Raw genomic sequence first — 27,902 nt, 5'->3', positions numbered from 1 at the left:
TTAATTTTCCTACTAATGGTGCTAAACCTAACAGTTTTAAAGACCTTCCTGTTGACCACAGTGTGCTCTTGGTTCTTGTAGGCAGGGAGCTGGCTTAGGACCTACATAGCATATTTGGAAGAATGGCTTCTGGTTCTTTAAGTGTTAGAATTTGTGTGGCTGAGAGAAAAAAATGTGATATTTTCCCTTTACGTGAATTAAGTATTTTACCTGCAAAGTTCTGCAGTTGCTTGTCTTTTATAAAATATTTTTCTTATAAGTAATGCTATTTAAAATGCTAAACTTATTCCTTGTGAAAGTCTGTTCTATTATGATACACAAATTGTAGATAGCTTTTATTGAATTCACATTTGACATTTTCCTCCACAGATTTTTCTTTAAAATATTTGCTCTCCCTAATAATGCCATGTAAAATTTATTTTTAGGGGGATAGTTCCTACGTGAAAGATCGCTGGTGTGTTTTTGATGGATTTATGGTCTTTTGCCTTTGGGTTTCTTTGGTGCTACAGGTAATTAAATATTTTTTTAATTACAAGGGGGTGTTCTTCCAAATGGGAATTATTTTGTATTAGAAGTCTAAATAGAAATATTACAAAATATATATCAAATGTGATTGTGTAACTGCCTACAGCATTATGTTTATTTTTCTTTTAACTGATGTGATTAATCTGTTTATTGTGACATATATGAAATTTGAAAAATTAATTTTAATGGATACATAATACTTGTATGTATTTATGGGGAACTGAGTGATATTTGATGTATGCAAGGTGTAATGATCAAATCTGCATAATTAGCATTTGTATCACCTCAAACATTTTATTGTTAGAAAAGTCAATAGCTATAATATCTTAATTATTGTCAGTTACATTTGTGAATTATTTCTCAATCAGAAATGAAAATCAATACTATAGAAAATTGTTAACTATTAATCAGATATATATATTCCCTGAAATGAAGGAAACAATGTGGAGTCTTATTTCTGTATTTGTAAATAAAAAATAGAACTTAAAAATTTAAAGTCTAGTCTTCTCATATTTTGATGGGTATTAGCCAACATAAAATGCTATATTGCAAATATTAAATGCTTTATTATAAGAGATGGGGAACATACATTAAGAAGGCTTACAGGAGAGATTCGATTGGAAAAGAAGTAGAATTAATTTCTGTGCATTCATTCAGACATGATTTTGCCTTTTAATTCAACTAAAGTTACTATATTCTTTTGATTTTATTTGATCTGTTTTGATTTGATTGTGGTAAGAACGCCTAACATAAGATCTACTGTTTTAACGAATTTTAATTGTACAATAAATTGTTGTTAACTATAGGTACAATGTTGTACAGGTCTCTAGAGTTTATTCGTCTATTCTTTATTTAAAAATTCAGAATTCAAAACTTCACAGCCCGTTCTGCCAACTCATCATAGTGTTTGTTGATAAGCTTTCCTTTCTTAGTTTTATATAGTTCATCTCTCCCACAATTTAATTTCATCACTCATATATTTTTTAATCAGCTTTCTCGGGTTGAATCATTTCTCATATTAATATGTCCTTTTCCATTTAATAACTATTGTGTGATTGACAAACATTTCTAATTATTATTTTGCCTCTGTTAGTAAATAGTGTTTCATAATTTTAACCCTTTCTCTATTACTTTATTTTCTAGATATTCAAAAGCCTCCACCAAAGAACAATATTAATGACAAAGACAGCATACTTATTTTATATTCTAAGTTGGCACTTCTTGTAATTAAAAACTGTCTTAATGAATGAGACAGGAAATGAACAAGATTAATGATGTTCTCATTAGTTTATGTATTTGTTTCTGTTAAGATAGCTATAGATTCAAAATATACTCAAAAGAAAGTGGATTTTGGTGGAAAATAATGTAGGGCTAAATTCAGAATAGAGATGCACCTACTTATGCTGCTAACATCTGTATATTCCATGAGTATGAGCAATGCTAGGGGAAAATCCAACCTCATTTACCCATCTTTTAATTTGTAGGTGTTTGAAATTGCTGATATAGTTGATCAGATGTCACCTTGGGGCATGTTGCGGATTCCACGGCCACTGATTATGATCCGAGCATTCCGAATTTATTTCCGATTTGAACTGCCAAGGACCAGAATTACAAATATTTTAAAGTGAGTGCTACTTTACAATAAGTTAAGAGGAAAAGTTTATGAAGTGTTTTTGTAAGTTTTATGTACTTTACCTGCTTCTTTTTTTCCCTAGGCGATCAGGAGAACAAATATGGAGTGTTTCCATTTTCCTACTTTTCTTTCTACTTCTTTATGGAATTTTAGGAGTTCAGATGTTTGGAACATTTACTTATCACTGTGTAGTAAATGACACAAAACCGGGGTAAGTTTATCTATTAATTACATTTTAATCTGGTTGATTAACAAAACTATCTCTGTAATTTTCATGAGAATAACCTCTGTGTCAGATTTTTCAAACAGTGTTTATGTCCTCTTTGTTCTGTGTCTCTGCTTCCTCAGTATTGTTTTGTCCAATTTTTATTTTATTTTATTTTATTTTTGAGATGGAGTCTCGCTCGGTCGCGAGGCTGGAGTGCAGTGGTGCGATCTCAGCTCACTGCAACCTCCGCGTCCCAGGTTCAAGCATTTCTCCTGCCTCAGCCTCCCGAGTAGCTGGGACTACAGGCACGCACCACCATGCCCGGCTAATTTCTGTTTTGTCCAATTTTTAAAGACAAGTATTCAAAACAAGACAGATTGGAAAATGTAAGCTGGTGGGAAAGTAGATTAAGCAAATGCAAAGTGTACATTTAGAAACCTTTCTCAGTGTGGCAAAATGGGGAATGTGCTAACATAATAACAGAAACCTAAAGCTTCACTGAGGAAGTTTTTCATGTTAGAGTGAGTTACATGTTAGGAAAAAAAACCTCATTTTTATTATTATTATCTTTGGTCATCCTTCCCTAAAACAGTTTCCTAAATGATTATAACATCGTTTCTAGACAAAACACTATATACTATCTGTTGCGTTTGTCTGTTGTAGGGTTGGTGGGTAAGATAGAATGTATGTACTTCAATTACCTATTATGTATTATGCAATAGGGCACCTGCCTCTTCTACTTGGCTGATCATTGTAAATATACAACTCCAGGGATGTGATGGCAGGAGAGAGCAGAGTGGGATGTTGGCCCCTGGATGGTCCAGAAGTGTCCCATTAGGTGTTGGCTAGATATAGAGTTTGGGGTTCCAAGCACAACCCGAAAGTGCAACAGATATGACTATGCCAGATTTCAGGGCAGCAGGGATTGGGGATAATACAACTGATTTTACACCTTGTATTCAAATCTTCACATGGAAATTTGTCTATTTATAAATGAAGAACTCATCCATAAATTACCAATTGAAAAATCTTGATTCAAATCATAGAAATCGGATTTAAAGCACTTTATAAAATTCAAAAAGAGATTACAAGCAGCCATTCCTCTTCAAAATATTTTTAATGTATCAATATCTACTTACAAACCAATTGGGTATATAAGGATCATTGAGTTTTAAAATATTGAAAGGGTTATGTTGTGTTTTCTGCACTTGGAGCATTTTTTTTATAAAGTCTATGTGTGTATATATATATATACACAAAGTAGATAAACCACAAATAAGTGAATATCTCTGTGAGTATAGACATCATGATAAGCTTGACTCAATTCCAACACTTTATTGTATGAGTTTGCATAAATTATTTAGGTTATTCCTCAGTGAAGTGCATTAACAACAGGACATACTTTCTAGAGGTGTCAGGAAGAGTGAATGAGGGAATGAATGTAAAGACAAGCAAAGTGACCAGCACATAGTAAAGGCATTCACTGTATGCTAGCCGTCATTACTTTGTTGTCATAAAGAAATATGTAAACATGATTACATGCTGAGGTGGTAGGTATAAGTGTATCCTCCAAAAGAGAGATAACATGTTTAAAAAAAAAAAAAAAAAAAGGAAAGAGCAATAAAGAAGACCAAAATTTGCACTTGTAAGAATGTGAAAGGAAAACATCTATGACTAATTCATGGCTACGTTATTTTACTGACAAAGTAACTAAATTAATTCTGAGTTTATTTCACATTTATAATGGTCATTTAATTATTAGTCTCTCCCAGAAATAGGTTTAATAATTGAATTTCTAATTCATGCACAAATAGTATATGTATATTGTGCAACTCCTAATAATTATATAATGTACTAAAAACTAAAAGTGAGTTTAATTGCTTGCTGTTGCACCACCCCAAAGAATGTCAACTTCAAAAGGGTAGAGATTTTGTCTCCACGTGTTTTTAGACCAGGAGGCATGTGCAAGTTTCTAAGAAAATAGGAATGAATGCAGTAACTTCAAAAACGTCAGTATAATTTCACTGGTTAAATGTTAAACAGTAAAGCATTACCTATTAGTCAAGGCCTTATTTTATTTCATTTTATTTTTATGTGGAAGGTATATGCATGCATCTCATACCTACTTAGAAATTTACCTTAGGGGGCCGAGCACAGTGGCTCACACCTGTAATCCCAGCACTGTGGAAGGCTGAGGCGGGTAGATAACCTGAGGTCAGGAGTTCCAGACCAGCCTGACCAATATGGTGAAACCTCATGTCTACTAAAAATGCAAAAATTAGCTGGGCGTGGTGGCGGGCACCTGTAATCCCAGCTACTCAGGAAGCGGAGACAGGAGAATTGCTTGAACCCAGGAGGCGAAGATTGCAGTGAGCTGAGATCACACCACTGCACTCCCGCCTGTGCCACAGAGTGAGACTCTGTCTCGAAAAAAGAAAGAAAGAAACAAATTTACCTTAGGTTCACCTAAGTGTGGCCAGATACCATGCCTTCCTTGATTATCCATAGAATTATGTTGAAGTAAAGATCTCATTTTTTCTTCTTTTTTAATGTAATTTTTATTCTTGCATGATGTGAGTGAATAATCTACTCAAAATTATTTTTAAAAGAAAAATACTGTTGCTACTAACCCCACTCCCACTCTTCATTATTGTTGTTCAAAATAGCCTTGGAAAATAACTTTTTGATAACCATTTTCTGGACATATTATTATTTTCCCCTACTATTGAAATTATGTCTCTATCCACTTTATTGAGATTTTGGTGAATATAAAAATCTTTACATATTTATTATATATGTCTTGAGGGAACTATTTCCTTTTTCTGTCAGAATTAAATCCAGAGAGTAAGTTATTGCATTTATTATTCTACTTTCTGAAAATTATCATCCTTCTCAAATTAACTTGTGTATTTCTTATGAGGTACTCCCTGAAAATTATGATCCTTCTCAAATTAATTTGTGTGTTTCTTATGAGGTAAGGGTCAAGATGTAGTCTTAATTTAGTGGTTGGAATGGACATCAATGTCTTAGGAGAAGCTTTCAGTATTTCTGTTAAGTGGGATGTGAGCTGTAGAGTTTTCAAAGTGAGGAAGTTACCTTTAATTCCTATGGTGCTAAGAGATTTTAATCATTGATGTATGTATATTTTGTCCAGTGCTTTTCTCTTTTATTCTGTTAATGTACTGAATTACATGATGGATTTCTTTAATAGAAGCCAATCTTGCATTTCTGGTATATTGCTAATTTGGTCATATTGTATTCCTCTTTATGCCTTGTAAGATTTGATTTGCTAATGTTTTGTTACAAATTATTGCATCTTTGTTCACAAGGAGCATTATTTTTAGGCTTTTTTAATTGAAACATCTTTACCAGATTTTGAAATGTGGGTAATGCTGTCCTCATAAAACAAGCGGAACATGTTTCCAAGGGTTAATGTAAGATTCATATTCTTTCTTTCTTAAACGTTTGATAGAATTCATGAGTAAAACTCAGGGCCTGAAATTTTCTTTGTGAGAACGTTTTTCATTACAAATTTAATGTATTCAACATACAGAGCTATGGTGTTGTTATCTTCCTTGTTCTGTTAAGTTGGTAAATTTTGCTTTTCAAAGATCTTACCTATTTTTATAGATTGTCAATATTGCATAATGTTTATACAAATGCCCTCTGGTTATCTTTTAAGCATGATTATCTTTTTAACATCTGTAGAATAGTGGTAATAAGTCATTTTTTTCCTGACATTGATAATTTGTATCTTTCTCCATTTTTTCATGTCTTCTCAATTGTATTAATCTTTTCACACACACACAAGAATCTTTGCCCTATTTAATGTTCCCTGTTGTTAGTCTGTTTTTCACATTGATTTTTTATCTTCATTATTTCCTTATTTCTGCTTTTAGTTTTTATTTTCTTTTTCGTATTTCATAAAACAAAGGTATATAGGCATCTTTTAACATTTTCCTAATACAATAATTTAAAAATATAATTTTCCTCTAAGCATTGTTTTACCTGCATTTCCATAATGTTAATATGTTGTATTTTTATTATTATTCAAGTGTCTTCTAATATCATATGTGATTTCTCTTTTGGCCCATAGGTTATTTAGAAGTGTATTTTTAGAAGAAAGAGATTTTCTAAAAATGTTATTTGGGAGCATAAGTTTATTCTGTTGTGGTCAGACAATAGTCCCTGTGAAGTTTCAGCCTTTTGAAATTCATTAGGAATCATTTTAAGGAGCATTATATGGTCTAATTGGTGAAAATTCCATGAGAATTTGAAAAAAAGAAAGTTAAGTCTGCAGTTTTTGAGTATAATGTCTATAAATGTCACCGAAGTCAAGTTGGCTGATAATTTGTTCTAGGTAGTTCTATCCTTCTTGGTTTTTAAAATCAGCGTTGTTCTATCGATTTCTGAGAGAGCTATTCAATTTTCTAGACACGAGAAAAAATTTCAACTCTCTTATTTTTGTCAGTTTTTGCTTTATATAATTTTCAACTTTAATTAGGTGCATAAAGTGTCATTGTATCTTTCAGATGGGCTGACCTTTTTATCATCATGAATTTTGAATTTTTTTCCTAATTAGCTTCTGGATGCCAGAGTATATGATGGGTCAAGAACATGACATTTCAAATTTTTCAATAATCATAACTCAAATAATTTATAACTCTAAAATAATTCATTTTTATTTAATCACCTTTTATCTTATTAACCAATTGGTTTTTTCCCCACAATTGCTTAAGTGTGCTTTAGACCATTCCTGGATTGACAGTAAAAGGGAGCACATGACAAATTCTTAGTTTTAGAGCATGGGCTGCACAATTCTGAGCCCAGCCTGGTGGTGATGAAATGAAGCCCACTGCTAAGAGCGTAAATGAAGAAGAAACTCAGTAATAAGAGAGCGTGGACCAACTAGTTAGATGCCCTAATCAGCAACTCTCATTCCACTTTCAAAACCTTGGAGATTTTGTGTGTTTTTTAAATAAGTGAAGTGAATCAAATGGTGCCTACCAAATTTATTTTGTCCTCTGCATCAGTGCGTGGCATACAGCATTAACGATGAGGAGAAACTAACTCCCATAAGCTATTTTGGGGGTGTAGAGGATGGTACCAATATTACAACTTTACAACAAATATTACAACTCCGTTAAAAAAAAAAAAAAGTTGATCAGGCTGGGTGCAGTGGCACATGCCTGTAATCTCAGCACTTTGGGAGACTGAGGTGGAGGAATCACTTGAGCCTAGGAGTTCGAGACTAGAGTGAGCTATGATTGCATCACTGCACTCCAGCCTGGGTGATACAGTGAGACCCAGTCTCTAAGAAATAAAAAAGAAAGAAAGAAAAAACGTTGAACAGGCACCTGTCACATCTCTCATTTATTCCACTCCAGGTATTAAACCAAAAGAAATAAAAATGTATATCCATACAAAGATTTACACATGAATGCCCACAGCAACTTTATTCGTAATACTCCAAACTGGTGACAACCCAAATTTCCATCAACAGATAGATAGATAAACTAATGATGGTATATCCATATAATAAATACTGTTTAATAATAATAAATAATGAACTATTGATGTATACAGCATCTTGGATAAATCTCAAAATGATTATGATGACTGAATAAATCCAGATTTAAAAAGATGACATATTCTATGATTCCATTTATATAAAATTCTAGAAAATGCAAACTTATCTTTAATGATAGAAAATAAATCAGCAGTTGTCTAGCGATAAAGGTTGTGGTGGAAATAAGGGATTACCAAGGGGCATCAAGAAACCTTTGGGGTTTATTGATATGTTCATTATCTTGACTGTGGTTCTGTACATGTGCCAAAACTTATCAAACTGTACACTTTTGTATGTGCGGTTTATGTTATGTCAGTTACACTTACTAAAACTGCCTAAAATGTCTCAATGTGAGGTGGAAATCTAATTTTTCATATGGTTAAGCAATTGAGCCTGCACTATTTATTGTGTACTATTACCCACAGAGTTTAGCTTCAGCTGTCTCATTCACTAATTCCCCGTCTATACATGGGTCTGTTCCTCTGGGGCTCCACTGTGCTTCACCGGTCTATTGGACTATCTCTACCAATATCACACTCTGAAAGTCTTTCAAATTATGATCTGGCTTCATGCATGGGGTCATATTTCCAGCTTTAAGCTTTTCGTGGGCTCAAGACCTGGTCTTCTGCCTCATGTGGGCATTAAAACCCAAGCTCTTGGATATTGGGTACCTAGCTCCCATTTGTAACACTGTGTCAACTCATGTTCCTTCCTTTCATACTCATTTACTGCTTTCCTTCCTATGTTTTGACATTTTGGAATGCATTTTTTTAATTGTGAGCCCAAATGTGGAGTTTTTAATGTTATCTATTTGTTTGTAGTGGAAGGAGTTGAATTTGGTACAGTCCGTCTTGCGAGAACCAGGACTCACATTCATAGCTATTTTTTTTTTTCTATTTTTCTCTAAGATCCTTGAGGATACATATGGGAAAGGGGAAGAGTATATTGTGATATATTCATCTTTTTATCCTTACTACCTAGTATCCTAACACAGAATAAATAATTAGTCACTATTTATTGAAGGCATGGTTGATAACATTATATTTAGACAGACAATATTAACATGAAGACAAATTGATAAAGAAGATGAAATAAAAAAGAAACAGAGAAAAGTAAGTTGTTAAAAGCAGGAAAGGAGAAATGGCTAAAAAATAGAAAAACTAAAGTTTAAGCAGAAAGAAGCAGTGAATTAGTTCATATACAGAGTAAGAAAATTGAAGCAAGTGTTGAGTAAGGCAGTTGACTGTGTGGGTGAGGGAAGAGACAAATGCATGGAAGAAAATCTGTAGGTAGTTGGATTTTTTTTTTTCTTTTTAGTGTATGTAGGCTGTAGAATATGCCTAGATTGTTCTATGAGTGAATATGAAAATGGATAAAGATATTGTGTGGGTTGGAGACAATAAATATGGAGATGAAGAACAGGGAAGTCTTCTGGATAAGAAAGCAGCTGTGTAGTACTGCGGGGGGTACAGGAGGCTGGCTTCAAATTACCATTTTATTAAAACCAAGTCAGAATGTGAGAGTTATAAAACTTGTAAATGTAGCTAGAAGATCAGGCATTATGCTGGCAAACCAAAGCTCATACTGGCACATAAATGATCACAGAAATTGAGAACAGATACACGAATGTCTTCTGAACTCATGACCCTAGAGTTGCTTCAGTAAGTATTCTTTGCTAGTTCCATACTGTATATGGTACCAAGAAAAGAATGATACTGAAAACATGCATTAAAACGTGCCTCGTGATCTAAATATTAGCTCCAGCTCATTACTCTATCCCAAAAATGAAGTTCACCGTGAAAAATTTCATAAATGTTGACAGAGTGCTTAGTTACCTGAGACATAGCCATTATGGTGAAATGGCTGCATTTTTGTCTTTCCCATATGTGTAAAACCTGCCTAGTAGCATACACACACACACACACACACACACACACACACACACATTTATTTTGTCTTCTTTTTATGTGACTCTTCGTTACTTCGTTTACTATTTGAGAAGAAAATGCTTAACTACCCACTTGGTAGTAATGTTGCTCATAATCACAGTTGTTAGGAGATTGTGCCACTGCCCTCCAGCCTGGGTGACAGAGCGAGACTCCGTCTCAAAAAACAAACAAACAAAAAAAGTAAATTTCAAATGTATCATCACAAAAGAGTTAAGTGATATGATGGATATGTTAATTAGCCCGATATAACCGTTACGTCTTGTATACATCTATCAAAACATCACCTGGTGCTGCATTAATGTAATACAATTATGATTTGTCAATTAAAAATAATATTATTTTAAAAATTTATTATACACATCTCTGAGTCACATATTAAGCTAAGGTATGATGGCTGTGTTTTCAGCAATCAGTGTTGCAGCTACTGCTGTGACCTCATTTCTCTTAATCATTTAAGAGAAATCATTTAAGAGAAATGATTAAGAGAAATTGTTAACAATTGTTCCAACTTCTGCCTAATTGATTTGCATGTATTATAGCCTAATCATGACAGAGGTTTCAGACCAGAAGCTTGCATATCTTAGGTTTCATAGCTGACCTCCAGAACTGATTCTGTTTAGTATGTGAGGTGAACAAGGTATAGAAGCAACACAATATATACAGTTTTGCTTTTAAATGGAGCTTAGTTCTTGTAAGGTCCAATAGCAGGGAATCTTAGCTACGTCTTCAGTAGCAGTGCTAGTAAAGCTTTAGACTCTTCTCTGATAATGAATGGCGACCTAAGGCAATTATGAAAAGAGTAATGAGATTTGACTAAGCAAAGCAGCTCATTTCCTAAAGGAAGCTGAGAAGAGCAATGGCTTGTAGCAGAAACAGGTGTTGCGAAATACCAACTGTGATGGCAGAAATCTCCCCGAAGCTGGAACAGGAATGTTCAAAAACGAGCTGGCAGGTTAAATAGAAAAGATGAAGACTTACCTGACAACTTATTCTCATTCCTGAAAAAGAAGAAAAACGTATTCATAGCTCAGTATCAAATAATGAAATCTTATTTCCAAGAGTGACATAATTAGAAAAACTTTAAGGTAAGTAAATGCAACCATTAAATATATAAACGTTTAATATAGAGAGAGCAGGATTCAGACAGGAACTCAGGAACATATTTGCGATGACTGGACCACTAGCTTTAAGCCCGGAGGTAGGGTGATCACACATCACAGATGCCCAGGACAATCTTGGTTTATCCCTATTGTTTCAAAGTAATCACTAACAGCCTCTTACTCGATTTTAAGGAATCTCAATGGAGACAATGCATTTTATAGTCACCTTGCCCAGGGGAAGTTATATATAAACTTGGTATTTTGTAAAATATCACCAAGAGTTGAATTAGAGATAATATAAAGTTGAATTTTTTGCAGTTTGCTCTTGCTGGTCCAAATAAATTTTAAGTTTATTAAAATAAATAAAATGTATTAACTAAATTTATTTGTCACTTATTCTTTAGGGTACTTGGCAAATAAATGAAGTATTGTCTTATAAATTTTGTTGACAAAATAAAGAGGTTTTTTCATGGAATACTATGCAGCCAAGAGAAAGAATGAGACTATATCCTTTGTAGCAACATGAATGAAGCTGGAGGTCATTATCCTAAGCAAACTTACACAGGAACAGAAAATCAAATACCACTTGTTCTCACTTATGAATGAGAGCTAAACACTGAGTACATACGGACACAAAGAAGGGAACAACAGACACTGGGGCCTACCTGAGGGTGGAGGGTGAGAGGAAGGTGAGGATTGAAAAACTACCTATTAGGTGCTATGCTTATTATCTGAGTGGTGAAACAATCTGTACGCCACACCCCCTTGACACACAGTTTACCTCTGTAACCAACCTGCACATGTATCCCTGAATCTAAAAGTCAAAAAAAAAAAAGAAATACAAATAGAAACATACTGAAATATAGAACATTAATTTCTAATTTCTAAAGACTTTATCAAAAGACAGTTTTGTAGAATATGTAAAATCATAATTGCCCCAAATTCATGCAACGGTCTATGACATCTTGATTCAAATGTGTTTATTTATGTTTATTGACACAATAGATGTATTTTTGGAGTACATGTGATATTTTGATACATTCATGTAAGGCATAATAATCAAATCAGGACAATTGGCATATCCATCACCTGAAACATTTTTCTTAATACTGGGAACACTTGAATTATTCTCTACTAACTATTTTGAAATATATAATAGATTACTGTTTACTATAGTCACCCTACTGATTTATCAAACACTAGGTCTTTTCTCTTTTATCTGACTGTGTTTTTGTACCTATTCACCGATCTTTCTTCATCCAACCCTGGCCTTTACCCTTCCCCCTCTCTGGTGACAACCAATCTATTCTCCTTCTTCATAAGATCCACTTACTTAGGGCCTAAATATGAGTGAGATGATGTGATGTTTGTCTTTCTGTGCTTGGCTTATTTCTTTTAATATAATGACCTCCAGTTCCATCCATGTTGCTGCAAATGACAGGATTTCACTTATTTTTATGGCTGAATGGTATTATATTGTGTGTCTGTATAGATGCATATCACAGTTTCTTTATCCATTTATCCATTGGTGGGCAGTTAGGTTGATTCCACATTTTGGCTGTTTGGAATAGTGCTGCAGTCAACATGTGAGTGCCGCTATCTCTTCAATATATAGATTTCCTCCCTTTTGGATATATACCCAGTACTGAAATTGCTGGATCATAGAGTCGTTCCATGTTTAGGTTTTTTCAGTCCATACTGTTTTTCACAGTGGTTGTCAAAATTTGCATTCCCACCAAAGTGTATGAGGGTTCCTGTTTCTCTGCATTCTCACCAACTTTCACTGTCCTTTTTATAAAAGCCATTTTAACTGGGGTGACTTGATATTTCACTGTAGTTTTTATTTCCATTTCCCCGATGATTAGTGATGTTACCCATTTTTATATACCTATTTGCCATTTGTATGTCTTCTTTTAAGAAATGTCTATTCAGATTTTTTGCCCATTTCTTAATCAGATTATTAGATTTTTTCCCATTGAGTTATCTGAGTTCTTTATATATTCTGGTTATTAATCCCTTGTCAGTTGTATCATTTGCAGATATTTTTCCTTATTCTTTGGGCTGTCACTTCAATTTGTTGATTGTTTCCTTTGCTGTGCAGAAGTTTTGAGCTTGATTCAATCCCATTTATCTATTTTTGCTTTAGCTGCCTGTGCTTTTCAGATTTTATCCCCCCCAAAAATGCCCAGACCAGTGTCCTGGATCATTTACCCAATGTTTTCTTGTAGGAGTTTCATAGATTCAGTTCTTAGATTTAAGTCTTTAATCCTTTATTATTTGATTTTTATATGATGAGAGATATTAATGTTCTTGGCACCCTTGTCAAGAATGAATTGACTGTAAAAGCATGTATTTATTTCCGAGTTCTCTATTCCGTTCCATTGGGATGTTTTCTGTTTTTTGTCAGTACCATGCTGATTTGGTTGCTATAGCTTTGTAGTATATTTTGAAGTCAGTTAGTATGATGCCTCCAGCTTTGTTCTTTTTGCACAGGATTGCATTGGTTATTCAGAATCTTTTGTGTTTTATATAAATTTTAGGATAGTTTTTTATATTTCAGTGAAGAATGTCATTGGTATTTTGATAGGGATTGCATTGAAACTGTAGATTGCTTTGGGTCATGTTAACATTTTAACAATATTAATTCTTCCAATTCATAAGCATAGAATATCTTTCCATTTTTTATGTCCACTTCAATTTCTTTCATCAGAGTGTGATAGTTTTCATTATAGAGATCTTTCACTTCTTTAGTCACAATTATTCCTAGGCATTTTTAAATTTTTTATAAATATTGTAAATGGGGTTGCTTTCTTGATTTATTTTTCAGATTGTTCACTGTTGGTATATATAAATGCTATTAATTTTTGTGTGTTGGTTTTGTATCCTGTAATTTACTGCATTTGCTTATCATTTCTAACAGTTTTTGGTGGAGTCTTTAGGGTTTTCTAAGTATAAGATCATGTCATCTGCAAATGAGGATAATTTTATTTCTTCCTTTCCAATTTGGATGTCGTTTATTTTGTTCTCTTATCTGATTGCTCTGGCTAGAACTTCCAATAGTATGTTGAATAAATGGGATGAAAATGGGCATCCTGATCTTGTTCCAGATCTTAGCAAAAAGACTTTCGATTTTTTCCCTCCTACAAAATGTTATTTGTAAATAGAATGTTTTGTTAAGAATTGAAAACAAACAGGCAAACATGTGCTAGGAGGATAATTGAAGGCTTTTTAAAAAACAATTGGCTGCTCACAGGGATTCTAGCACTCATTTTGATACATGGAAACTACTAAAGCCAGACATTTAAAACATTGAAAATCAGTGCCAATTTGTGGATTATTATACTTAAAAATGCATAAAACAACAGGATCCACTTATTAAAGTGTTTCTGTAGTTTACAAATAAATAATTCACCATAGATTTAAATAATGGTAGAAAGACACATTCATTCATTCATTTATTCAGAAAATAATTATTAAACATCTACTATATATTAGGTTTCTCCAGAGAGAATATAGAATATAGAATATATTTTACATATTTTTTATATATGTGTGTGTATATATATGTTGGCTTAGCTCAAAAGATACATGTCTATAGATACAGATACAGATATAAAGAGATTTACTTTAAGCAATTAGCTCATGTAATTTTGTATACTGTTAAGACCAAAATCTTCAGGGCAGCCTGGACATTTCAGCAGAAGCTGATGTGGCAGGCGAAAGGCTCTGTCAAAGATGGGGTAGGCCAGTGACCTCTCACTGCTCAGAAGTCAAAATCCTTCCTATTAATAAGATGAGTCCCACTCACATTATGGAGGGTAACATGCTTTACTCAAAGTCTATCAGTTTAAGTGTTAATCACAACTATAAAATACCTTCACAGCAACATCTAGACTGGTGTTTGACCAAACAGCCGGGCATCATACTTTAGTCAAGCTGATACTTAAATTTAACTATCATAGACTCTGTGTCAGGGACTTCATGGAATTGGAAATTACACTAACGAACAGTTGAGTTTGGAAGACATTCAATGAACAGATGACCACACAAACATGAATTGCATTTGTCTCAAGTACCAGAAACAAAAAGCGAGGGTACCTTGAGAAATTATAGCAGGGAAACCTGGCCCAGTGGAAGGGACTTGGAGTGGCTCCCCCAAGAAAATGATAGTCAAGCTGAGGCCTGAAGGCTACAAAAATGGGGTTAACCAAAGAAAACAGGAGAGACTTCCAAGTAGAGGAGAAGACCCTGCATTAGGCAGGAGCTGGGAAAGGCCAACATGGTCAGACACTAGGATACTTGGGGAAAGGGGGGGTACAAAGGGGTGTTTGAAGTGTGGGAGGAGCCAGATCCTTCAGGATCTTGCAGATCATGTTACAGGTTTGCCACTGTTAAAGTAGGACAGTGATTAGGAAGGGTCTCTCCATGTGCTTTGTGCCAAATGTGTCAGAAAGGCTAAGAGTGGGAGGCAGAGTGCCCAGTGAGGAGGCCAGATAAGAGTGTGTCTAGAGAGGGAGCTGGAGAGAATGGAATTAGCTTAAAAGAAATTTTGAGACTATGTTGGAGAATGTGAGGATTACTTATGAGGGTTGAGGGAGAAGTAGGTATCAAGCAAGATTCTAAGACTTCAAGCTTGCTCCACAGTTTGGAAGCTGGTCCTATTTGTTATGATAGGGAACTCTGGTTTAGGATTTCAAATTGAATAAGGGACCTATTGAGCTGGAGGTACTTGTGGTGTAGCCAAGTGGAGAAATCTAGTAAGCAGTTGGACATGTAGCTCTAAGACTCTGCAATGATGTATAGGATGACAGAGAACTGAGAAATCATGAAAGTGGATGAGATTGCCTGGGAGAGTTATCATGAAAAAAGAGAAAGGCCAAAGACAGAGCTCAGAGCAGCTCATGACTAAAGGTCAGCTCAAGACTAGAGGAGATGGAAAAGCAGAATGGCCTAAGAAATATGGACAAACCAGCACCTTCAAATCCAGCAGAGTCGCATCTCTGTCTTCCTCCCATACTCACATCTCTCTCCAACCACAGCCAGGTGAGGTTCTTTACTGTTAGGGATTCATGGGATTAGGTTGGGTCCACCTGGATAATTCAGGATCATCTCCCGAATTTAATGTCTTTAGCCTTAATCACACCTATAACTTTAGTTCCCTTTTGCTATGCAACATTGTCTACTCCCAGGTTCCATATGTTAGAATGGGGACATCTTTAGGGGACCAGTATTTTTTCTACCACAGAAACAACAATTCAGAGCACTGCTGAGAGGTCACAGAAGATAAGACTAAAATTCTTCTGATTGGATGTAGTATATGGAAGTGAACAAGAGTAATTTCAGTGTCTTGGAGGTTACAGAAATGGGCTAAAAAATTAAAAGAGGGAGATTCCAAGTAGATACTTTATTCAGGAAATCTGTGAGTAAGAAATGCTGGTCTTGAAACCCATTTAAACATGAGTGGATATTTACTATTACTGAAAGAATCATTGTCTATATCCAGGATTTGCCTGGTGGGGCAAGAATTCCATCCACCCCACCCAAACTCCAGAAAGTCACTTGTTCTCTATCCGGAGTACCTGAGGGAAAATGACTACAGAAATAATTAAGGGTAATAAATTAAAATAAAATCTGGAAGATTCTTGTTAACTGAAAAAAATGAAACAAAGATTAACAAATATCTATTCTGAAACTCTTGACATTCATTTCAATTTTTAAAAACAGTAATTACCTTGTGGTTTTAGATATGTGTGTTCCAGGGCAATTAATCATCTAATAAATGTGTTTCTAGTAAGCATTTGCTAATAGCTTGATGTTGGTAAAAATGTTTCAAGTCTGCTGCCTCCAAAGCCAAAGACTTCAAAATAATATCTAGTGAGAGTTGTACTTAAAATGAGTATCAGCACTAATATGAAAGAAAAAGCAAATATAATAGGAAGAAAAAAGGAAAAAGTACTCTAATATTTATAAATTAACTTTAAAAATCATAATCTTTAACAATTATTGAGTGATTAACTTATTTTTGGTGCCGTTCTGAGTGTTGCACATTGTCTCATTTAATCATTAACATGCCCCTACAAAGAATGCAAAAACTATCCTCATTTTGGAAGTGGGAGAACTGAGGCTGTACACATAGGGCTGGAGTTTGAATCTAGGAAATCTACAACTTTCAAACTGTCATAACAGTAGGTAACATCCAGCATTGATTGTCTGTCAATTACTCATTTTATACACTTTACAGATGTAAATACTTACATCTCACCCCAGGCTTATGAGGTAGACATTTTCACACCATTATAGATTGGAAAACTAAAGCATGCTTAAGTCACACATGTAATAAGTGGGTCAGAACTCACACCCACGAAGATTGGCTCCAAAGTCCAATTTTTTCTCCAAATACCTGCAAGGTGATTTTTTTTTTTTGAAACTTTTTCATGTAGACAGAGTGTTATCATAGACATTTCTGCTACTGTATTTGTAAAAGTATTTGGAATTAAAAATATATGTAATTTTGATGGGCTAGTAGACTCTTCCCTCTCTGAACTTCACTTTGCCTTCAAGAGTAAATGAAGAACTAGGTCATCTAAAGTATCTCTTAGCTGCATAGTTCTATGAACATGCCAAAGTTTCTTCTCTTCTTTTAACAAGTCTTTATTGTTCTGTTTTTACATGCTGGGATTTATGCTACATTGCATTATTGTAATGATTAATAATCATTTAGATCAAGCATGTACTGAGTACAGTATTTGCAACACATTAGGTGCTATGCAAAGTGCATTACTTGGTTTGCTTTACTTAACCCTCACACAAGCTTTGCTTTTAATTATGATTACTCTCTCTACCTTACAGATGTGGAAACTGAGCTTAGAGGCCCTTAGAGCCTTATTTAAGTCACACAACCAGTAAATAGCAGAGCTGGGATCAAACCCAGAAAGTCTCACTCTGAAACTCAGAAGCCCAGTCTCCTTACCATGTTACTGTTATGTTGTAGGTGCTAAATCATTGACAACAAGCATCGTTGATGAGGTTCATAGTATTTGTACCACACATTCTGAACCAGAGTCAGATCAGACTGAAGCAAAGGTGAATCATTTGGCCTACATGTAAGAATGAGAAATGGGGAGATATATACGACGTGTCTGTCTAAAATCTTATCTTTCTAACCCACCCCAATTGTGGTAATTTCCACAATTAGAGCCTTTCCCTTGGGTTTTGCAGATGGGGTCCAAAGGACCAGCTTAAAATATGACTAGAGGGAGCAATGATTTAACGACTTACTTCTTGACACCAGCAAACAGATAAGCTCACCTGCTGTGAACAAAGGGCAGAACCCTAAAGGAATAGCTTAGGGTGTTTGAATCATGGGTAAGGTTTCTGGAGCTTTGTTTATGACTGAGAAGTAGGCAAATATCACCAGGCAAGGGGGGTGTGTGTGTGTGTGTGTGTGTGTGTGTGTGTGTGTGTATAAAACTATGTACGTGTGTATATGCGTGGTGGCAGCAAATAGCTAAGGGATTGCACAATTAGGTGTCAGACTTTAGAGAAAGCATATTATAAAAGGGATAGAAGCAGCAACTGAATGTAAGAAGATGTTAAAGGAAAAAGAGTCACCCAGTAAGTCTACCTCAATTTGGCCATAAAACTGACGTGACTGAGGCTGTCTTAGGGTTGTTCTCTATTTAAGAAATTCCTAGAAACTTTGATGTAGTGGGAAATGAGTGTAACACAATCATGGGTTTAGAAGGCTTCCGAAATCATCTACCCCAGACTTTGTCCTCTGCACAATCCGTGTGGGCTACCTCAGATAGCAGCTATTTGGGGTCCATTTTTAACATCAACCCAGAATGAGAGTCTACAGTCAGCAATCCTATGTTATCTGTATTTGCTGTCAGGAAAGCCATTGCATATCTAAATCCTTTATATCAAGTTGATATCCAGCCTATTCCTAAGAAAGATAAAAATGGGTTATGTCATTATCCACCTAAAGGATTCTAATATTCCTAGAGATATCACTAAATCACCTCATAATCTCTCTTTCCTATGGGATACCTTGAGTTCCTTCCATTTCTCCTTATTTATCTGATTCTTTCTAAACTAGACACCTTCCAACACTCAGAAGGACAAGTATCATTGATGAGTTTCATAGTATTTGTACCGCACAGAAAATGATTTTCATCATACAACATTGCTTAGAAGTGGGGAAGTAAAATTTGTGCCCACAGTGAGACAAGGCCACAGAGCAAGACCTGGAGACACCTTCTCATTGTGATTTTGTGAATCACAATGAATCCTCAAACAAGTTAACATTCTTTGCAAATCTGTAGAAAAATTCCTTCCTTTGCTTATCTGGGTCTCAGTCTGTAATGGCAAAACCGTCATGGTAATAGTATTCTTGTGAAGAGCCATTGTGGGGATGAATCACATATCATTTGAGAATGTTTAATATGTAATTAATGTTATGAATATCATTTGTGAATTATGAATCTTAAAACTATATTCAGATAAAAATACACAATTTTGCAAATAACATCATATATATATATAGAGAGAGAGAGAGAGAGTCTCTCAGGGTCTCATATATATATTACCAATTACCACAATTGGGTGGGCCAGACAGATATGATTTTAGACAGACACATCACGTATATCTCTTCATTTCTCATTCTTATATGTAGGCCAAATGATCCATCTTCACTTCATTCTGACCTGACTCTATGTTTCAGAGTGTGTGGTACAAATACTATGAACCTCATCAACAATGCTTGTCATCAATTATTTGGTACCTACAACATAAGAGAAAGTAAGTCTCTCAATGTCTCTCTCTCTCTCTCTATATATATATATATATACACACACACACACATACACACACACACACACACACACTCTCTTTGCTGTACTGTTAGAGAGAGAGAGAGAGAGAGGTCTCTCAACTCTCAAAGTCTTGCTCTGTTGCCCAGGCTAGAGTGCAGTGGCATGATCATAGTTCACGGCAACCTCGAACCCCTGGGCTCAAGGGATTCTCCTGCCTGTGCCTCCCAAAGTGCAATGATTACAGGCATGAGCAACCTCACCTGGCCAGATACGTAGCTATTAATGAAGAGTAATCACATTATTCATTGTAATCAACATTTATGTTTGTTGAAATTGTCTTAACACTTTCATGTGTTGTTCACAGGAATGTAACCTGGAATAGCTTAGCTATTCCAGACACACACTGCTCACCAGAGCTAGAAGAAGGCTACCAGTGCCCACCTGGATTTAAATGCATGGACCTTGAAGATCTGGGACTTAGCAGGCAAGAGCTGGGCTACAGTGGCTTTAATGAGATAGGTCTGTCTTACTGGTAAAATACGTTTTAAGTTTCTATTTTATGATGTTTATGAAGTGGACAGAATAATTAAATAATTGATACTAATATTTTGACTGGCTGTCATATAGAAGAAATACAAATATAAATTTTAATTCTATGCCTATTTTATAATATATTCTACCCTACAGTGCATAGCATATATGTTATATATGTATATAGGCAGCAGTATTTATATGGAGTTACAGATCTCTCATTTTTAACTATTTTGATTCTTAATAATAGCATTTAAAAATATTTATTTGATGAACAGGGTTCTGGGTTGTTGACTCAAAGATAAACAAAATTTGGTTTCCTTTCCTATGTAACTATACCCTAATAGGCGAGGTAAGTCTTTAAAACTATAATACTAGGTATTGATGAGTGCATTAGAGCTGAAAAGTGCTCCTTGATCAGAAGACAATTAATAAACTACTTAATGAATATGCATCAACTATGTAATAAATGTATGGGAAATGCTTGTGCATGAAAACTATGTACTCAAATGTGAACATTTCTTCTTAACTTGCCTTATTAAGTCCTAAAATGTGCTATTACATACATAATGAAAGAACTTAGCATCTGCCATTTAGTTGATATCATTGCATTTATTATAATTCCATGCAAGTTGCACATATTGTATTATTAAAGCAAAAAATGTGTAATTCTAAACAAGTATCTTACGCCTTGAGAATTGTTATCAGAGTAATTTTTTAAACTAAATTTTCTTCAAGTCTCAGGCCCACGTGCTGAACCATAAAGTTACAGCTTCTATATAGAATACAGTACTGAACGTGGGCTAATGGTATCTTTTTAAGTTCAGTTTTGCAAACAACATCTCAAGTTTTCATCTTTATATTTTAATATTTCCTCATATTTGATTTTAAGCATTATAGTTAGATGGCATTATTCCATCTCTTTTGACCAATAATATTGTCTCCTATTTCATAAAACTCCAGAAGCCAACTGATGTGAAGCAATTTCAGTTTGCTATACTCTCTTAAGCTTATCCAGCTTTGTAATTGATCTTCAATCCTTCCCTTCTGTCTCAAAAGTACAGAGGCATCATGAATTATACCAATAACTTTTAGGTATGAGGAAGAAATCACAGATGTGGTATGGGAGGCGAGATGTATAGGCTGATACACTGTGTGGAATAAGCTTCAGGAGTTCCAACAGCTGGGCATGACTAGAATGCATGCCTTCTCAGAGTCTGCAGCTCTTTCTTTCAGGGACTGAGTGTATCCATGTCTTCTATGGAGAGTGGTCACCATCCCAGGGTTAAGGTTGCCCTTACAGAAAATACCCTCCAATTTTTTAAAATCATGTAGCTAAAGCACATCACACCCTCACCATTTTTAATGCAACGATTGTACCCGAATTAAAAATGCAGCATTATATTCAAGTTGATTCACCTTTCTTCACTCTGACATACAATGGCTTCGCTTAATATAAGGTAGAATCTCTGTTTGAGAGAAAAAGTCTCCTTGTAGTGTGCTGGTTCCAGAGGACCAATTCTAGGAGGAAATTGCCTTGGAGGCAGTCGCCCCCTACTAAAGCAATTATCTTACTATAGCTGTACTGTTAATTTATCTCCCAAGGATTTAAGCTCCTTGAAAACAGGAAGTGCATCTTTTCATCTTCAAGTCTCCAGGGCACAGGGCTATGCCTGGCTCACAGGGAGGCTTCCATAAATATTTACTAATAGGCTCAACAAAGTGTATGTCCTTTTGAATTCATTGGTAACCAGGCATGTTTGTATGAGGAGGTAGAGCCACAATAGAGAATTAAGTTGTTTTCTTGTTGTTCTTTTCCCTGATTTTGTCTGTTTTTGTTGGCAATATTCATTATTCCTCATGACTCCTTCCTTTCTATACAGGCTTAATTTCATCTGTTTGCTTATTTTTCCCAAATGATGGTTGAATTCATCATCACTGTATGACTAATTGTTAGATAATGAAATGTTGATCTTGTACCATAACCAAAACATTTTTAAATGGTCACTGTAATTTAGACTGAAATTGATAGCTACTTCCTGATATTATGTATCTCTGTAGATACACAAACTACTATATTTAAAAGTTCTTATGGAAACAAAAGACAATGTTTTGCACAAAATTAGGAAAATAAAATATTTTATTAGACACATGTGATCATCTCTTCATACATGAATTTGAATTTAAAACATAATTAGGTGCCTAATTATGCATATGAATTTGGCTAATTACTTGAATATGTAAGTAATTATGATTAGTTAAAAAGGAGCCCATTTCCTTTTCTTACTAATCAAATTACCATTCAAAACATGAATTTCAATTCACTTATAAAATTTCTGGCATAAGTAGCTTTATGTCTCATTAAGATGTAACACTGATGATGTTGAAAAATTCAAATTGTAAAATATATTGAAAGCCAGAGTCATGGAATAGAAAATATGACAAGGAACCCCTGTTGTAAGATTGAAAAGTAAAGACATCTTTTGCCCTTTTGTGTCCCCAAAATCATCCAGATAGCCAGAAGACTGAGAAACAGAAATGAAATTTTCATATTTAAGAACTCTGAAAAACTGTAACTACAAACCACATCACAGGACTGGGTGTCTAACAGAAAACTTCCTGAGTGGATTCTGCCTACTGTGGATCTCAGACAGCACCAGCAGCAGAGCAATATTCTAAGATAATACATGTTCCTGGAGTAACAGAACCATCTCATATTTTGAGTCAGGGAATCAGAGCAAAGGCTGATTGTGGAGGCTTACCAGGACCCCATGCAGCATCACAAAGCAAAGGCCCTCATTTCTGCAAGCAGTTGGTGGGGAGATAGAGTGGAGGGGACACAACTGCTTTGTGATGGACCCCAACGCTGCTGATCTGGGTTGGCTAGAATGGGACAAAAGCTAAATGGAAGGTTTTCATGGCCACTATAACTTAGGATGACCTGGGGAGCCTTTTAAAACACAGATTCTCAAGTACCATCCTCATGTCAATTAAATCACAACCTTAGAGTTATCCAAGGAATAGATGGCTTTTAAAGGCTCTCCAGGTGGTTAATTTATGTGCATGTAGAGTTATGAAACAATGGACTAAAGAAATACACACATACACACACACCTATATTATAAAAACCTTCAATTCCATCTTGGTCCATTTTGGTTGTTATAACAAAATGTCATAGAATCAGCGTCTCATAACCAAGAGAAATTTATTTCTCACAGTTCTAGAGGTTGAGAAGTCCAAGATCACGACAGCAGCAGATTTCATGCCTGGTGAAGGCCCACTTCCTGGTTCATAGAATGGCACCTTTTCACTGTGTCCTCATGTAGTAGGAGTAAGGGGTCTCTCTTGAACCTCCTTCATAAGGTTACTAATATCATTAATGTGGGCTCCACCTTCATGATCTAATCACACCCAAAGTTCCTACCTCCTGGTAGCATCACCATGGGGGTTAAAAATTCAACAAATGAATTTGGGGGAAACATCACCTTTCTGTCTGTTGCATTATCCTGCAATATTACCCTGTTCCTCCCCAAAGTGAAACAGTGACAGATATCTGGTCTAATAAAATTTATTTCAAAGATGAGTCATAATGAAAAGAATGAGGATCATGTCTATAAAAAAGTACTTTGAGGTACTTTTAAAACAAAAAAAAATCATGATATATAACTCATAAAAACTTAGCAGGAAGCAAAGCACTGAATTACAGGTTCAAAGGATACAACTTGTCTCAGTAAGTGAACATAGAACAGTTAACACTGAGACACATCTTAGTAAAATTGTTGGAAATCAAAGCTAAAGAAAACATTCATTAGGCATCCAGAAAAAAAAAAAAAAAAAAAAGGTCAAGTTAGCTATAAGGAGGTGCATCAGAGAGGCCTGAAACTTCATGTCAATATGGAACTCTAGAATGTAATGGCACAATGCTTACAAATTATTTAGGGAAAGAATGGGTCAAGCTCTTTCTGAATATTTTTGAAGAGGCAAGGACATAGAGACTATATTTTGCATGAAATCTTCTTGAAAACATTCAGCCAATCAAGAGTTTCTTATCATAAGCTAGTCTCTAGTATCCATTTGTTGTAAGAATAAAGCTAATACAACTGTAGGATTTACAAAATGCAATGTAAATATTGCAAATTATGAATATCTAGAAGAGATAAGATGAAAAACGGGGGAGATAGCATAATGATGTTGATGTTCTCAACATTCATACCTAGCAGTTAAAAAAGTACCATTTATACAATATATGGAATGTATAATAGAGATATATGCATACTTGTCATGAGAAAGTTTGATAAACTCAAAAATTACTTTCTTTAGAAATAACTAAAAAATCCAAATAATGTTATCTATGACCATGTCCCAAAAAATCATTTCAATATGAGTAATAATATTGGAATCAATTCTTTCTAAATCTTGATAATAGTTCTCAAAAGAAAAGTAACAGACAGTATATTTTTTAACCTCTGAATAGAGTTATGCTGTTTGCTGTAGCATGCTTAAAACTGATAGGGGCACGTGACTCCTTTGTGGTAAAGTTTGCTTGAAGCACAATTATTCAAAAGAATGGCCCTGAGGTTTAGATCATGACTCCACTTTATATTAGTGTGACAGCCTTAGGAAAGTAATTAACCTCTCTGGCCTCAATCTCCCCATCTAGGAAATGGGGTAAGTGACAGACCTACTTTATAGAGTTAATGTAAAAAGCAACTGAGAAACTACACTTAGAGTACTGTGTAGCATAGAAGAAACACAGAATGAGCTAGAAATTGAGATGCACTGTGTTATTTGAGGGAAAATGGCATAATAATAAGGAAGGGCAAGACATAGATGTTTTCACACTCACAACATCTGATCTGATTCCCTTTGTTTACAGACATTAACTATGCAGGTTTTTCAGTATCTTATGCAAGGGAGAGGCATTGGGGCATGGGCACAGTGTTTGTTTTGTTTTATTTTGTTTTTTTGAGATGGAGTCTCACTCGTCACCCAGGCTGGAGTGCAGTGGCATGATCTCGGCTCACTGCAACCTCTGCCCCCTGGGTTCAAGCGATTCTCCTGCCTCTGCCTCCCAAGTAGCTTGGACTACAGGTGTGTGCCACCATGCCCAGCTTTTTTTTTTTTTTTTTTTTGTATTTTTAGTAGAGACGAGGTTTCACTGTATTAGCCAGGATGGTCTCGATCTCTTGACCTCATGATCTGCCCACCTTGGCCTCCGAAAATGCTGGGATTATAGGCATGAGCCACCGCGCCCAGTCGGGGCATGGTGTTCTTAACCTTGCATCTTGCCTATGTTAACTCCTATCTCCCATTTCATTTTATTCCAATCAGTGACTAGCATTCTAGAAGGCAAATTTTTGGTGGTGTTTGGTCTTTATTCATCAATTATTCCTCTCCACTCTCACAAATGTCCTCACTTCTGTGCTTGTACCAGTCTCTCTAGAATCTGATTAACATTTAGCCCGTGTCACTGAATTTTCTACAGTTTGATGAAGCATCCTGCATATGTTTAATTTTATTTATTTATCCCTATACATTCAAATTTGTGACCCCTGGATTTGAGCCTCTCTCTTTCAGCAGCCTTTCAACAGGCACTCCTTCCACAGAGCCTAAGTAAAGCACCGTCTGGGGCATTGAGCAGAAGGCACAGCCATGCTGTAACATGCACGGGCTCCGGCACTAAGTGATTTATTTTCTGACCTTCTCTAATTCCCTGGGCCACACAATGACTGAGATACTGGTTATTTCTGTGTCTTTCTTCCATGTATGCACTTTTCCATCTTTATTTCTGGCTAGATTTCCTATAGCTCCTTCCTAAGGACCCCCAACTAACTCATCCCCACTAAGACATTAGCCTGTGGACTCAAGATATCACACATTCCCCATGTTCCAAGCTTCCTGAGGAGTAGACATAATCTAAAGGACATCTTGCAAAATCACAAAACGTATTTAGCAGACATTGAGATTCCATGATTGAAGTATGTGTGGCGAGGTGGGTAGGAATCATACAGCGGAAAGGTTTGGGGATTGACAACATCCTAAAAGCCACACTGTCGACATGACACAAAATCACAGCAACTCACCCTATTTAGAAAATTTGCCTTCCCTTTTCTGAATACTTACCCCACTTTCAGTTCTGACTTCCGCTGTTCCCACTTGTTCATAAACATATGAGACATACAAGCTGAGACATAAAAGAGGCGACCCTGTGATTTTCTGTAATAGCACTGGACATGAAATTACAGAAGTTTAGAGCTGGAACAGATAATGCAGTCATGCGTTTCACCGGCACAGGTGGGGATCTGAGAGTCAGAGTGAGCGGGGTTAGAGTTACAGAGAACTCCGGGCAGAGGCAGGCTGAACTCACTTCTCCAGATTTGCAGGTGTCCACCATACCTGCTGTTTCCACCAAACCGTCTTACAACTCAAAATAGTGTTTAATTAAGAAGAAAATTCAAAAATAACTTGCAAAGCTTAGTTTTATTCTTAATTTTCCAGTAGAATGTTAGTATTATTTCCCTTTAGTGAAATGCTAGTGGAGAAGACCATTGTCCAAACAGAGGTGATGTGCCAGTTAGAAAAAAAGCAACACAAAATATATCATATGTGGGAAAGAAATCCCAGCAAACAAACACCATCGAACTGGTGATTCCTTGTCATGACATTTTATAAAAAAGTAAAATATTTGGTACAAAAGATGAGAATAAAACTATTCAGGTGGTGGTTTGAACCCTCCATTCATTATACAGTCAGGTAAAAAATAAAACATGTTCAGTTTGGACTAAACAACCAAATGAATATCATTGGATGATAAAACTCATCCTGGAAAGTCACTTAGGAAGTAAATCGCTATCATGCATTTTTTATTAGTCTTTAGAATCATCAGAATAAATGACAAAAGCCCATTTTCAAAAAAATCCAGAATAAATGAAATTCAACTGAAACAGCTGATATCAGAGGAAGCCCACAAGCAAGATAAACTATAAATCAAGACATTCTGAAAATAACTAATAGAAAAGACATAAAACTTACGCCCTTAACATTACACGAGCTCTATATGGTGGACCACTTTGCCTATTCTATATATACATACGTCGAAGGTAAAGCCAGGAAATAATAAACACTGTGTTCTTATGATGGCTAATGGTCCAACGGACTGTTGTTACTTTTGTAATTACTGTCATTACTTAGGACAACTGTCGTGATCATTTATTGATTGCGTATTATGTGTCTAGCACCAATGAAAAGGTTTTCCATCCATTGTGTTTTTAATCCTCCAAATAAGCGCATGAGGTATCATTATCCCTCAACTGATGAGTGAGGAGAAGGAGATGAGTAAGAATGTACTTGCCCAGAGCCTCTCACCAGCCGCATTTGGAAGCCAAGTCTTGCTGCCCTGTGTGCTGAGGCCGAAGCCTGTGCTCTTGGTCTACAAACTACTACGTTACCAGAGAAGTCGACCATGAGTAACCTTCATTCCTGTGGCTTGTCAGGACACCTGGTCCATTATAAAGTGTCATTATGATGATGGAAGAAATACATCTTCCAAAATAGTGACCTGCCATAGTAGCAT

The 27,902-nt window shown here is 35.5% G+C and overlaps 1 protein-coding gene across 1 annotated transcript in view; it reads left to right on the top strand.

Moving 5' to 3' along the window:
* NALCN (sodium leak channel, non selective) overlaps positions 1-27,902 on the top strand; it is a 323,614-nt gene that overhangs the window by 19,676 nt on the left and 276,036 nt on the right. Inside the window, exons 3-6 of the mRNA XM_011977215.1 lie at positions 426-509; positions 2,010-2,149; positions 2,241-2,369; positions 20,163-20,317. Coding sequence (XP_011832605.1) covers positions 426-509; positions 2,010-2,149; positions 2,241-2,369; positions 20,163-20,317 — 508 coding nt within the window. The remainder of the gene's footprint in view (positions 1-425; positions 510-2,009; positions 2,150-2,240; positions 2,370-20,162; positions 20,318-27,902) is intronic.

This window comes from Mandrillus leucophaeus, unplaced genomic scaffold, assembly GCF_000951045.1.
Source record: "Mandrillus leucophaeus isolate KB7577 unplaced genomic scaffold, Mleu.le_1.0 Scaffold175, whole genome shotgun sequence".
Lineage (NCBI taxonomy): Eukaryota > Metazoa > Chordata > Mammalia > Primates > Cercopithecidae > Mandrillus > Mandrillus leucophaeus.
This window is presented reverse-complemented; position numbering and strand designations above follow the sequence as displayed.